Source organism: Cariama cristata, unplaced genomic scaffold (assembly GCF_000690535.1).
Source record: "Cariama cristata isolate BGI_N322 unplaced genomic scaffold, ASM69053v1 scaffold13400, whole genome shotgun sequence".
NCBI classification, from domain to species: Eukaryota; Metazoa; Chordata; class Aves; order Cariamiformes; family Cariamidae; genus Cariama; species Cariama cristata.
Window position 1 is genome coordinate 66,434 of NW_009595387.1, and position 15,375 is coordinate 81,808.

The 15,375-nt window shown below is 37.1% G+C and overlaps 1 protein-coding gene across 2 annotated transcripts in view; it reads right to left on the minus strand.

Moving 5' to 3' along the window:
• MLLT4 (myeloid/lymphoid or mixed-lineage leukemia (trithorax homolog, Drosophila); translocated to, 4) overlaps positions 1–15,375 on the minus strand; it is an 89,667-nt gene that overhangs the window by 60,869 nt on the left and 13,423 nt on the right. Inside the window, exons 8-12 of one of the 2 annotated variants that reach the window (XM_009701904.1) lie at positions 14,121–14,165; positions 7,825–7,919; positions 6,855–7,117; positions 5,241–5,310; positions 2,967–3,085 (exon numbers count right to left, since the gene is read on the minus strand). In XM_009701904.1, coding sequence (XP_009700206.1) covers positions 2,967–3,085; positions 5,241–5,310; positions 6,855–7,117; positions 7,825–7,919; positions 14,121–14,165 — 592 coding nt within the window. The remainder of the gene's footprint in view (positions 1–2,966; positions 3,086–5,240; positions 5,311–6,854; positions 7,118–7,824; positions 7,920–14,120; positions 14,166–15,375) is intronic. The other variant, XM_009701912.1, reaches the window with a different exon arrangement.

Sequence of the window (15,375 nt, forward strand, 5' to 3'; positions counted from 1 at the left end):
CCTTTTTTTTTTTTTCTTTTTTCTACCATTCACATCTCCAAACTCTGTTTTCTGTCTTGTGAATAATAAATCCATGTAAAGGTACGTGGAAGGTTCCTACTAGCAGCTTTACAACTTCATTCACTGCACTTTTTAACCCTGCAGCACAGCACATTCACCTTACCCTTCATCCATTTATCATAGCAGTTGATCTAAATTTAAAAGCTGATCTATGTAGACAGCAATACAATCTTGTCGTTTTCTTAATATTTCAAAAAAATTCTTATCACATTATCACTGAGGTGTAAAGGGACCTCTGAAGATTATCTGGTCCAACTTCCTTGCTCAAAACAAAGTCAACTAGAGCAAGTTGGCCACGACCTTGTCCAGTCAGGGTTTGAGTATCTTCACGATTGAGACTCCACAACTTCTCTGGGCAATCTGTTCCAGTGGTCAATCACTCTCACAGTAAAGAAGTTCCTCCCATCAGTAAATCGCACATTGATAAGATCCACCCTATCCACCCTGAGTCTTCTTTCATCAAGCCTATGTTAATTCCAACTCTAGGTACCCAGTCATTCTTTTCATAAATATGTTCTTTTCACCAGAACTGACCAAGATATTGGACTCCAGAGAAAAAACAATCACACAGAAGCCTGAGTTGAAAGGGAAGAGTCGAAAGTTCTGGAGATCATGTTCTCCAGCCTTCTGTTGGAAGGAAGGCTTTATCCAGGGTTATCCAGAGCATTGTCAAGCAGAACCTTGAAAATTTCCAGCAAGAAAAATTCTATCAGTTCTCTGGGCAACATATCCCAGCGTCCACTTGGTCTCACAGTGAAGATTCCTTTCCCCTGCTCCCTACAGCCAGACACTTTTGTCCTGAAGCAACTTCTGCTTATTGCCTCTTCACCTGTCAACCAGCATCCCTGTGATGACAGCACCTCCGTCTTCTCTATAACTACCCTTTTAGGTATTGGAAGATTGTGGTTAGATCCACCCTGAGCCACCGTCTCTCTAAACTAAAAAATTCCCCCCCCCCTTTCTTCATACACTGAGTTCTTTAATCCTCTAATCATGTTGGTGATGTCGTCCCTTGGTAGGACTGTTGCCAGTTTTTCAATCTCTCTCTTGAACTGGGGGCGCCAAAACCGGACACAGTATTCCAGGTATGGCCTAGCAAAAGCCAAGTAAAGTGGGACAATCACATTCCTTGATCTGCTGGCTGTTTTCTTGCTGATGCAGCCTAGGACATAGTTTGCCTTCACTGCTGCAAGGATACACTGCTGACTCAAGTTTACCTTGCTGTACACCAGTACCCCAGGTTCTTTTCAGCAGAGCTACAATCCAAATGGTCAGACTTCATGCCTACATTGCTCTTTGCATTTTCTGTCTCATGTCCAGGGCTTCACATTTACTTTAGTTGAACTTCATTCAATTCTTGTTGCATACGTCTCTTTGAACAGTGGCTCTTCTTTGTGGCTTATTTGCTGTCCTCCAAGTTCGGTATTACCCACAAATTTGGCAACAATGCGTTCAGGGCTGTCACCCACACTGTTTATACAGTTACTGAGTAGTATCAGATCCAATACTGACCTTGAGAAATTCAATTTATGACCAGCTGCTGAGTTCAACTTTGAGCCATTAACCATCACCCTGTCAGCCTGGCAGTTTAGCCGGTTTTCCACCCATCTTGTGGTCTACCGATCCAGACCATATCTTATCAACAAGGATGTTCTGGGAGACTGTGACAATGCCTTGCTAGAATCAGGTAGATGATATGATGCCCAGAGCTCTCCCCTCATTAATTATACAAGTCGTTTCATCATGGAAACCAGTCAGGTTGGTCAAGCATGATTTATCCTTAGTAAATCCACGCTGTCTTTTCTTAACCACTTCCTTGTCCTTTGTGTGCCTTGAGACAGCTTCTACGAGGACTTGTTCTAAAATCTTTTCCAGGGCTTGAACTAATGCTGCCTAGTCTGTATTTTCTGGATCTTCCACTTTGTCTTCTGTAGATGGGTGTCATATCTGCCCTTTTCCAGTCATTCAGTACCTCTGATCTCCACGACCTTTCAAAGACTACAGAGTGGCTTTGCAATGATGTCAGCCAACTCCCAGCATCTTTGGATGCATCCCATTAGGTCTTCTTTGTTTATGATGGAAAATAGAGACAATTTTTGAAGCAATGACAATATTAAAAGACATTGTCTAACAAGGAGTTGAGTCCTTTTGGATGCACACAAACTGAATTTGAACAAGGTATTATGAATACGTGGAGACTGAAGAGCAAGAAAACAGCATACGATTTGAAGTCAGTGTTTTCCGCTATGAATTTGGAAACAAACTGAATATGCAGGGCATGAAAAGCGTCATTCTGTACCTCAAAAAAGGGCCTATGAGCAAAATGGGATAGCATTTATCTACCTAATAACAGCCACTATATCATAAAAGCAAAAAAAAAAAAATAAATCAAGAAGGAGGTGTTACATGTATTTATAAATCACAAAACTTTACAAGACAAGCATTCAGAGGTAGCTAAAATTCTTGCTCACAAGACTTGCCAACAACACTACTGTAGAAATAGGAATGACCTGGTTATTTCCCCTCTCCACAGTAAAACACATCATCTTGCCAGCGACAAATGAAAATTTCAAATAATTGTACTTTTGTTATTAAAGGCATTTCACACAACACGTGTAACCACCAGTCAAGGACAGTGTGACATGACTATCAGCTTGGCTTTACAAAAAGAGAACTACAAATGACAGAATATTGAAGTAAAGGAATAACTTTTTGTTAATATTCTGAAGCCTTTTGCTTTGGTTGTCAATCCTGGGTTGGAGTTGGAGTGAGATCTCCCAGGAAATCTCATTTTCCACAGGGAAAATCAGGTAGTTTAAAATATTTTAAACACATTGCTTGATCTCTCAGAAAAATGTATCCATTTTTTCCCTGTTATGAGAAGAAATGGATTACACATTTCCTACCTGCTTTCCTGTCTGCGGTAATCTTGCTGCTGTTCTATTCTGATCATCGGCTTCACCATTCCTCGTTCGGCTGTGCTGGACGCTGATGATGTCCTGTCACCATCAAGTCTGCTGGTGCTCTAATTCAAAACAGCAGGACAGATGCTTAGCATGCAAACATTGGATTAGCCAGTATTTGTGCTCGGCACTATTAAAATGAAGTGTCAATCTGATGCTTGAAAAGAGATGGGAAAACAGAAGAGAAGAGTACAGCACAGAATCCAGCAGCTCAGCAGGTGTTTGTTTTCATGACAACAAAGCATTGAAGAGCACACTTAAAATTCAAAAGACAATAATGGCCAGCTAGGAACAGCTATTTGCTAATACGTTGCAAGGACATACAATGAAAATTTCAAACACTTTTTTTTTTTTTTAAAAGTTGCATAGTTATCAATTATCAAAAGTAAGAATGAATTGTTAATGAAAACTTCAGCTAAGAGACAAAGTCAAACATATTAAAAGAATTAAAACTGGCTATGCTCCCCTACCCTGCTGCTGCCATAGCTCCAAGTGCTAACGTTATTGATCCATGCCATAATTTATCCTGTTCTTAGGGAAAGTCTGATCTGCTAGACAGTACATAATTTGCCAAGACAAGAAGTAGTAATCAAACTATGCAATTTTTTATGTATAATTTTGTTCGTTTTCTTTCAGTGTCACAAGCTCCTTAATAGGAAGCTTTTAATTTGTGATTCCCAATTACATCAAACCCTATCAGAAAGGGGAAAAACATGCTGCTTTAAGCAGCAAAATATGTAGAAATTATTTTTCAGTATAAACAGTTGAAAACAAAACATCAGTAAAATATGAAGTGTTTCCACATTTCCCAAGAAAGTTCTAGGACCAAATAATTTGCTTTGACACAAGAAGACCTACCAAAAAGTATATCTCAAAACAAGAGTTTGAAAAAAAATATTTTTTTCAGTACTGACATGCCAATCCATACACCACTTTTCATCACCAGGTCTCAGAGAACTTTTATTACAGCAAACCCGTAAGAGCAACTGTTACAAAACAAGTGTTTCACTAGTGGTTTAACAAGGCATCATGCATATTCTCAAACAGTACAACTCAAAAAAACCTGTAAATTTTCTCAAGGTTCCCTAGGTCCACTAAAAGAATCTTTCCAATGAGTCTGATAAGAATGAGGTATGCTATATAATAATGTCAGAAACTCCAATTCTGAGCAATTTTGAGGCATTTTAATAGTTTACACAGTTTCTTCTTTTTTTTTTTCCTTCCAAATGTCACTAATTAAATTTCTATCAGAGGTGAAGAATGCATCCAAGATAAAAGAAAGCATTGTCACAAAGCTACAAAGAAAGGAGGAAAACTGAATCAGAAGTCTGTGGCAAGAAAAAAAAAATTAAGACTAACAAATATATTCAAAAGCTATCACAGTATTATTAATACCTACACTGTCACACCAATGTCCCTAGATTTCTTTACATGTATTTCAATTTGATAATAGTAGTATAATAAAACATAAAAGGAAATGCATTCCTGGGAGAACTCTGCATTTCATACTGCTGAAACAATTCATTCTCTCATTTCATCTGTGGCATGTGATCATGGCACCAAGAAAGGCATTAATGATTGTGTCATTTTACTCTATTTGTTCAATCTTGGAAAATGCAACCCTGGCACAGAATTTATTAACAGAAAGATAATGCAGAAAGAAAAGATTATCACCTCATAAAATGTTTATAGTAATGACTGCAGAGACTGTTTGTTTAGTCAACGTGTGTACAGGAGCTCTATTGAAGTCAAAAGTCACATCCATTAACTTTTAAAAGCCTAGTTAAATTAAAATTGAATACCCTTTCACATTTTATATAAAACATTTATTTACCCTATCGCAGATGACAATAGTTATATACTACATACATGAGATAATGATGTATCATTTCTAATATGAATCTCTCCCTGCATGTAATCTGCCTTCAATAGGTCAGTTTGGGAAGAAACTCTTCCAGGTTTGAGGAACTTCCTTTTCTAAAAAGAGTTGCTATTCTTGGCATGGAATTCATGCCAAACACTAATACAGACTTAAAACAGAACAGCTTTGCGGGAGTGAGAAATGCACGTGATACCCAAGCCCACCCACAACGGGAAACGGCTGTGCAGAATGATGAACTGGCCACACGTTACCAAATACTACTGATGTTATGATTTTTGACCTAACTTATGCATTATCTTTTTTTGTTTATTGCCAATTTAGTCATAATATAATACCTTGCTTGCTGGCAATGCAGTTCCACTGTGAACATCTCCCTCCAGATCAAATGTGGTTTCCTGAACAGCTCTAAAAGCAAGACAATATTTCAAGTACTTTTTAGAAGTTACATTGATAAACATTTAAAAAGCAAGGAACAGAGCAGCTAAAATTAGTAAATTAGTAAATGAGTCCAGTTAATATTCACTTTTTAAAACACTGTAGCAATTCTTCATATAAAAACACTTTAAATATTTATACATATAATTTCCTTTAGAAAAAACAGATTCCTAGTTACATTTTTTCCCCAGTCAAGTGAGAAAATATACACATCAACATAAATAATATAAACACATGTAAAAATATGTTCAAGGTATTGTATTCACTGTAGCAGACTTGCTACAATTTTTTGCTCTGCTCTTCAGTACTAAATGTACAACAATCTTGATAATGTAGATCATCATAAATCATAGTAACGTATTTTATTATCTGCTTATCCTAAAGATTTAAAAAATATTTGATTGTTCAAGCTGCAATAGGCCTTTGCCAGAGATTTTGCTGTCCAGGTAAAGCTCTGCAGTAGTACAGCACTCTGCAGTTGACTATGCAAACCTGCAAGAGCATTTGTCCATTGATCTGCAGGCTAGATGTAGCGTGAGCTCCAGATTTAAGCAGAAATATTACGACAGCTAAACGACTGGAGGTCTTCCTGCAGACACATCCTACAAGCAGCACACAGTGTACTTCCACGTTAAAATAAAGTGGAGAAAAAAAAATAACAACGGTTAAAGTATACATCTATATTAACTCAGCAGATTAGCCAGAAGAGTCTCTTTTCCTAGGTATCTTTCTCTCATTCGCCTCCAAGCCAATTTGTTTCTTTTCTAAACCACAGTATACTGCAACAGTAGCCTCATTTGGACACAGAGAGCACGGGAGATATGATGTTATTTTTTTCCATGCTGTACAGTCTGATTTTAATATTGTTTCTCCTGAATATTTCTATAGCCACCAAACAGAATACCTGAGCCCCTATAAGTCACTAAATCTATAATCTGTATTTTTATTATGCACCTATCGGAAATATGAATATACAGGATGGACTTCTGGACTGTTAGTCTTTGGAAAACAGAAACTAGAAGGTAAGTAATCACACTGTAAAAAGTGGTTGCTATATTGAGACATTTAGTTCCCTATGTTGACAGTCTCATTTTGTGACTACTCTGCTTAATTTCCAAATCCTTCTAGTGGAATTTTAAAAGTTGCTATCTGAGAAAAAACCAAAAACCATGCTCTTTGAAAACATCCAGCAAATTCTTTACTTTACCTGGAGGTTGGATGAACTTTGAAATACATTAAACTAAACTGTTCCACCTTTTTTAACACAGAAATAAGCATCAGAAAAACTTGTTTGAATACTTCATAAAGAAAAAGACCCTTGCTAATCCTAAAAAAAATCACAAGGTGGAGCTCAAGTATTAAAATAGTTATTATATATTCAACACTTAAAGGCAGCTATGCAGAACTCATTTAAGGTCATACTCTAGTCACAGAGTATTTATAATGCTCTCATTCTCTATTTTTTCCAAGGCTCTCCCCTTCACCTCAGTGGAAAGAAAATAAATTTCACTCACCCAGTTTTGTGTCTTGGACCTTTGACCATAAGACTTGCATCAATAGGTCTTTTAGGAATAATATGGTCCTGAGTGGGATCCACAAACTTAAATACATGAGATGACCCAAACTGAACCTTCATTCCACTTTGCAGCATAGTGGTTTCTGAAATACGCTGACCTTCCACATAGGTTTCAGCATCAATGCTTCTCGGGGTTACAGTAACAACTCCATCCATATTAGTGAGGTCACAATGATGAGGCTGAATTCCTGGACCAAATAACTGGAAATAGAATTAATTAACATAGAATTAACTAAATGATACAGCAGCAGAAATTAAAACAAAAAGATTGAGCTGCAGCTCACTCTGTTTACAGACAAGTAACTTAATTTTGCTTGTTTATGACTTTAACACAGATGAGTGGTACTAAAATCAATTGAGTTTCAGTTTAACTGAAATGTGCAGCAGAAATCCCTCAAGGAAAAGTTTTTCCTCTTTTTTGGCCATACGCTGTTCAAAACTGTTTTCTTCCACTTGATATTTTGATGTGAAATCTCACAATGCAAGTATTTACAAGCCAAATAACGGCACTGATGTGGACCCAGGGTGACGTAAGAGACTCCCTGGCATGAACTTCATACAGCTATGCTTGTTTTAAACGTTTAAGAAATCCTACCTCACTCAAAGGGATTGAGATCAGGACTCGAAAGCCATTAGGCAGTTATGATAACACTGATATGCACCATTTGAACCAGTGACGAAAAAGAATATCCCATTTTAAATAACGAAACTCTTACTTTCCTCTTAAAGCAAGAGAAAGGAAATAAAAGAAATCAGAGAGTTATGACCATTAACATGAAATTCAAGCAATATTTTACCCTTCCAGCTTTCAAGGGTATGCACAGAATAGTTTACTAGTTTCCACAATCATACATAACTGAACAGAGATCAGATCAGTTCTGTCACCTGTGTCTGCTTTTTTACCATACCTGAATGGAATTATCATCAAATTTTTCGGTTCCAACTTCAGTGACACTTAATTGTAGACGATAGAGCTTTGGCTTATCTCTGGAGTCAGACCCATCTGTACAGCAAGTGACAAATATTAATTTGCAAGTTATTAAACTTCAAATACTCACACACTATTCCTACATTATTGCAATTTAGTTCAGAGTAGCAATGTTCACCAAAAAAAACCAAAAACAACTCAGTGACATTCTTTCAAGATTTGTTGGGAACTTAGTCATTCATTGTAGTGTAGAACCATTGAAAGTAGACAGAGCCCACTCAACCAGCCCACACTTCTGGCCTTATCTTTACACTCCCATTGACCTGTATTTTCATCTCACAGAAAATGAGGTCAAAGATAAAGTTCGTCTTCCTCCTCTCCCCAGAAGAACATATTGTCCAAATAGAATAAAATTTCACAAGATACACTGGATGGCGCATAGTATTTGGTGGCTGCCTTCACAGGCTAACACAGGTGGGTTTTAGCATACATATAAATTTCTCCTGCTTCCCAGAAAATACTACAATTTTAAATACTATCAGATACTAAACTAATACTGTCACTTCTGACTTCTCTCCAACTTCTCCTCCAAATGGAGGATGCAAAAAAGGGAGGCTGCAAGACAAAGAATGTCATACCTGTGGACATGAACAATGATTTCAAATCCTCCCCAAAAGCATTAGAGAATACTATTAAAGCCATGGCACATACAGTGCTACTGTCTTCATTAGGATACTAGTCATCTTCAAATTTTAAGTGAAAGTCAATATAAACAGAACCTCCATAAATCAAATTGTAAACTCCTCACATTAATACCAGGATCTGTTTATTAAAATCAGAATGTAAGCCATTTAACCATAAAATTTCACTTAGCCCATGAAGTCCTCTATCAGTCCTTCAATGAATAGTATTTAAAGACATTAAAAGTCAACAGCACAGAGAAATCTTAACAGTTAAGAACTGACTAAAAGCAGAAGATACAAAGAAAGGCAGGCACCAGTACAAAAGAACAGAAAACACACAGTGAATGGAAGGCAGAAGAAGCTGGGTGTCAATGAAGAATGATACCAACAGAGTTTTACAAGATTTTGACATGGGGAAAAGTATAATGGGTGGTCCTAGTAGTAAGCTTCTCCTGGGGGTGTTGTAATGTTACTGGGACATAAAGACATCAGGCAGAGACAGTCCATAGACTGGTACTATAAATACCAAAATTAAGTGCTGATATTATAGTAATATCCAGTTATTGACCATATTTAGAATCACTATCGTAATAGTAATAAGTCATCCATCACAAAAGAAGTATTAAACATAAGAGCACTTGGTCCTCTAAATCTTTTTCAGGTACAGGGGTAAGCCTTTTATTAAATCCTAATATTTGAGTCTACAGAGACATACATTTAATATCACTGTACACTAAAAAAGGTAATGTTAATACAGTATCTTCAGCAATTTAAATTGTGAGCAGTTTTTAATACTTAACAACGCTAATCAGAAATTATATGGCTCCATCTTCAGTGCCACCAAATGTAGATATGTAATACGCTACTGAATACATTTGTCTGCTTACCCCCAATTCTCTGAATTGTTATGTCTCCCCACAACTTACATATCAAAACCCTGAGTAGCTCGTTCATTTATTTATTTATGAATCCAAAAGTCAAACATTTCTTCTTCCTACCCACATCCCAGTTTGGTAAAACTGGCACCCAAAAGAGATAAGATCCGGTTTGGATGCAGGGACTCTTATTCAACATGCAAAAATACTCGCATTTCAGATGTCTGTGGCATAGAAGTCAGAGCTAGTTATCTAGGGCTTTTGTTCTTAATTTCTTATGGCACTTTCTCCTAAGCCCTTTATATACAGATTATAGAATAGGCTTTACAGTCTAGTGGTTTCACCCCTATACTAAATATACTTCCCCCTGCCCAGTACTTTTTCTTTGGTGACATCTTAGAACAAACAAACAAATTTTAAAATATTCCTACATATTTCTGAAATATTCTGTAAAGCACATGATAAAATACTATATTTTTCAAGTGTTTATTTAAGATAACTTCTGGATCTCACTCCTGAGTTCAGCACTTGCAAATAACGAATCAATACCAAGTTCGTGCTAATAAATGTTTACCTTCCACCATATACCCTCAACATAGACGGATGGCACGTAAAATGTGCTTTCACATAAGAAATATATTTTAGTATCACAATGTTTCTGCTGAGGCAAATTAAGACTATTGTGTTTCTCTGGAGTGTCCAATGTAAAAAGAAAAAACTTTAAAACCACAGCACTAGATACAAACACTTTTTTTTCTTCCCAGGAAAACAAGAAAAATCCAAGGAGTTACTGAAAGTTATTTGGAGCACACATGTGATCATTCATCAGTAAAAGCCAATTCCTACAGTAAAAGGTATCTTAATCTTGAAGAGAATTACTGCAAATTCTAAAAAGGTTGAAAGGCCTTTTTGTTCTAGGGGAGGGATGCAGGAGGGAAGGAAGGTTGCATTATACACTATAGTGTAGTCTTGAATTTCCTGTTTTACAACAGCTGGAAGCTCACCTAAATGTTGTTTGGAATGCATTCCTCATAACTTGCTGCAGCGGGATACAGATTCTGCTATACCTACGGCAAAGTCCCCGCTCCCCAAACTGTGACAGTCCACGAAGGCTGTTCTTAGCCTCTAAGGACCAAACTTTAAAGACTTCTGCTGGTTCCGAAAGGCGGTACATACGATCTAAGTCATATGTCTTAAGGTCCAGAATTTGTGGAGGGAAAAAATGGAATAAACACATCTGGGGTTTTTATCTGACACAACAGTAATTTTCTTTTAATTCAGAAATTTGAAATGTCAAAGTTCTCAGAAAGGTGGGCATTAATAAACAATACAGAAGAAGCAGCAAGAGGCATAAGGAAAATGCATGAATTCTATGCATACTTGTTCATTTTACATGCATGCATAAACAAACACGTGGCATGGAAGAAAGATGGCCTGTATTCTATTTATGGCACCCATGTCTGCATAACATTAGTAGAGCTCAACAGGTGCAGAAAACATTTAGGTTTTGGGGGTTTTTTTAAGCTTAGAAAATGGAATTGGAATATGCCTCCTAGACGTGCCTCCAAGACACAAGCTGAAGAAGCAAGAACTATGATTCAAGAGACCAAGTTAGCCACTACTGCATACATTAAACTTAATGATCTACCTGAAAAAGCTTTTCCCAGCGACAGCATATGAAGGTTCAAATAAACTTTGTATGGTTTGCATCAGAAATAAGTTTCACAAGTTATTTTTCCCCATGACAGAAGCACCCATACAAGGATACATCTACATGTCTGTACACTGCTTATTGCAGACTGAAACCTTGTATTTCAAGAGGTAACCCTCAATCAGAAAGCAGATCTTATCAGGACCAGGCAGGAAACAGTGATTCAGAAAAAAAGGGCTTTTCAAAAACACTAAAGCACGTAAATGTACAGTAAAAACCACTATAAAACTTCTGGTGTAGAGTAAAAAGATGCACAGTATATTACTATTCACCTATAGTCACTAGTGAAATTGTTCATGTAAAACCTGTGAAAACCGTGGCTTTCTATCACTATCCATGCTAAAGGATGCAATATAAATAGATTTCATGACTGGGTTTATGCAGTTACAAGTCAACATTCACACTTCAAACAGCAGTGTTATAACAAGAGCTGTGTAGTGAACAGAAGTGAACAGTCACTATAAGCACATCAACTCAGTGATTCATAATACAAATGTACATCTTTGATCAACAGACAAAGACAAGACAGGCCTCCCTTCATGGATATGTATTTTAAATGCATTACTTCATCACTAAAAGGTGAACCCTACATCACTTTGAAGATGGTAATTCCAATTGATTTCACTAATCCAGTGCTTGAAACAGTGCTGGGAAATAGTATGACTTAAAACCAGACTAAACCAAATCATGAAGGTCAGATCATAGAAAACAAGTAAGCCCAAAGTTGAACAAAAACGTCCACAAAAGGGATTGCACCTATTGACTTGAAAATTAGTTACATTCACATTTGAAAAGCAGCAGATTTCCTGCAGAAGTTCCTGAGTGCTGAGAGTTTAGACAGTAAGAAGTTTAAGAGATTGCTTGGGTAGATTTGAAATATCATGTCAAATTTACGAGATAATTCTGCTATTAAATTTCAGAGAAGATGTGCACTTCCAGCAGAAAGAGACAATAGCAAACTTTTTTGGTAAAGGAAGACTCAGCAAGGAATGTCAGAGACAACAAAGTTCCTTCAAACTAACGTGTAAAAGTGTTACTACATACCATACTGCAGTTCTGTTCGCAGAAAGAAGGTTGGCTGGGGAAACCACCCTGGCCAAGGCTTTCAAGCTTGTCCAATGTCCTGTAATTCTTCTGTCTGAGGTGTTATACCTGCATGTTCTTAGCATCTCCCAACGCTGTCAATTCTACAGCTTAGCGTTGCTTTTTTGTGATGAAGCAGGGAGAAAAGCCTTAAGGTTTTGGTTTTTTCAGTTTGTGGTTTGTTTTGGGGTTTTTTATGCTTTAGAAGTTTTTTCCCAGGCTTGTAGGATAAACCAGAGGCTCACATCCTAGCAAAAATGGCTTTTTATCATTTTTCTCAGACTCTAAATATTACGACTGAACAACTGAAGTTAGTAACATCCCTGAACTAATCAGCAGCCATATTCACAGATAACACAGACAGCATCAGCTATTCCAAGTGCTGCCATATCTCACTTCAGTCTGTTTCTATTACTATCAGATTCATCTCCGTTCATTGGTTCCTTTACGTGACTTGGAAGGCAGAGACAATTGCCGACTGCCACATTTACAGCCACAAGCTACTGAAGTGCATCCTCTACCGTACTGTGCAGAATCTGATCTTCAGTCTATAAACCAGTCATATAACCAGCAACATCAGCAGCTGTGGAGAAGTGGAAAAAGGAGACATACTTCCAGTAGTAAAATCACTGAATTTGTGCAATTGCAGAGGGCATGAAACTGAAATCTCCCAGGTTCTTCTGCAAGAATATAAACAGTCAATGTTTTGACAGAAGGACACTTCTACAGGAGTTACTTCTATAATAAATAGAAGTATCCTGAAATGCATTGTTCCAAAGAGACAGACTGGACTCTAGAGTACTAAGACCTCTTTTTCACACTCTGAGATAAAGATTTAAGAAACGGTAATTTGGTTTTTTTGTCCCAGTGAGATGTAAACAAATTTCAAGCTTTTGGTTCAATGGCCAGGTGTTCCTGCAGACCTCGTCTTTGCTTATTAGTTCAGCACACTCTACAGAACTTTTCTGCTCTCTGGAATAATGATGTTAACGAAATGGAAGCCTGAATTCATCAGAGTTGAGCACTGGAGGCTTAAGTTTGAATAGAGTTCTTTAAGTCCCAGTATCATACTCCACAGCCATGAAAGGGTGAGTAACACCAACAGACATACAGTACTTTTATAGCAGTCTAGAAAATAAAATGAGGAAACAGATGCTAAAAAAATAACAGAAGGAAAAGGTATTTTGGCAGACATTTCACAATGCAGAAGAAAGCAGCTTTGTATTCTTGTCTATTTGGTCAAACCAGGACATACTTGCACATTACTCTAAACTCTAAGGAGAATCAAAGATCCATAATGATTTGTAGGTTATGTTATCAATTCCAAATGCTACAGAACAAGACTCTACTGTCTAAAGTGGCTAAATCCCTTTGACGTACACTGTTAATGTTAGACAACACCACAAACCAGGCAGTAGAAATACCAAAGGATGCTATGGAACATCACACAGCAGAAAAAGTGAGGTCACTTCACCAGTGATCCAAACATTATTTCACATAAAAATCATCACGGATTTCATCCATTGCATCAATGCGGTCAAACACTGAAAAGCACAGTTAAGTTCCACGGCACTTACCCAATTCACTTTTTAACTATGAGTTCTGCAAGCAGATGGATCAAAGAATGTTTTTCTTTCTAGCACAACACTACTTGTAAACCACCCTATGAAATTAAGTTGTTAACCTTAGCTGGAAGGTTGAACTCTTTGGATGGTAGCACATTTGTGATCTGCTTTGATGTTTCTTCACAGATCGAGTAATTAAATGGCTGCTGACAAGACAGATAACTACTTCACAGAAGCTGTCCCTTGAAAAAAACTAAGATAAGCAAGATAGCCCTTCATTTGTCAAAAAGAAACAAAAGACTTACAGCCAGCGATGTTTTTAGTGACTAATGAGAGAATAGCATTAAATATAGCGTTACCTTCGTAAGTGTGATAGTTGTAGTAGGCAAAGTGATTCCTTCTCCCTGGGGTTAGAAACACATGCAGAGGACCCAGGTGAAGGCAGCACCAGCAGGACAGATACCATGCAGAACATGCGAAGAGGGCAGGAAAAGAAAAGACAGGAAAGGGTGAAACTGTAGCCAGACACCACTTATTCAATTTATAAGGATGAAGTGCATTAAACTCTTTCAATTTTAGAAACTGCATAGAATATAAAGACATCAGTACTATAGGGCTACTGAATGAAACAATCCTTATTGTTTAGAAAAGCGACAACAAGCTGTTAGAAGGAAGACATGAACAATAGGTCAGTCCCACAGGCAACCTGCAAAGGCTTAGTACACAGCGTTGCCACCTGTGGCATTTGAGATTGTTTTTCCTCTTGCAGTTAATGGATGTCTTGCTCCACCGCCCAAGCACAACGTTTTAATATTAAACCAAGTAGGCTCCATAAAGAGTAAGAGTTTAGAGCACAAGAAAAGAAATCAAAAGTACTATTAAAGGAACCCAAAATATTAATATGCAAATAAAACCTCAGCATATAGAACACAGTGTAAAATACACTTACTACATTCTGTGTACTGGTGACTTCATCTGGCTTTTAGGAAAAAAAAAACAAACCCACAACAAAAAAAAACCAAAACAAAAAAAAAATCCACAAAAACCAAACCCTACACTATTTGACTATGAATTTAACCTTTTGTTTGCTGTTTTGATCAAAGTTTTCAGCACCACTTTCCAACTTTGCTTCCCAAAAGGTAAACAACCAGACTTGAAGTTGTAAATCACTTGTTTGGATACCTGAGTGTACCCAAGTTACACTTGAATATGGAAAAGAGCTGCAAATAACTAAATCACCAAAAGTGAAAGTCCATATCCAAATCTTTAAACATGAAAACAACAGAATTAAGAGTAGAAGTTGTACGTGTTTTATCAGTAGTTGTGCTATGAACAATCAAGCTCCCCTGGCTGTTCCTAGATCATAAAATTAATTGTAAATTACAATGCAGCCCAGAGAGTTGTGATGATGCCAAAATAAAACTCAGCCTTGCCAGTGATGTGAAGATTCCACACAGGTTGAAAAATGTTTAACAAGTAAGTTTGATTAAAAAATTCATGTTCTCGTCCTTCTAAAAGTGTATTTTTCATCTATGGCACTGTCAAATACATCTTACTAAGTACGCTGCAGTATACTTCTGAATGTAAAACAAACCAGATTTAAGCAGTGCTTTT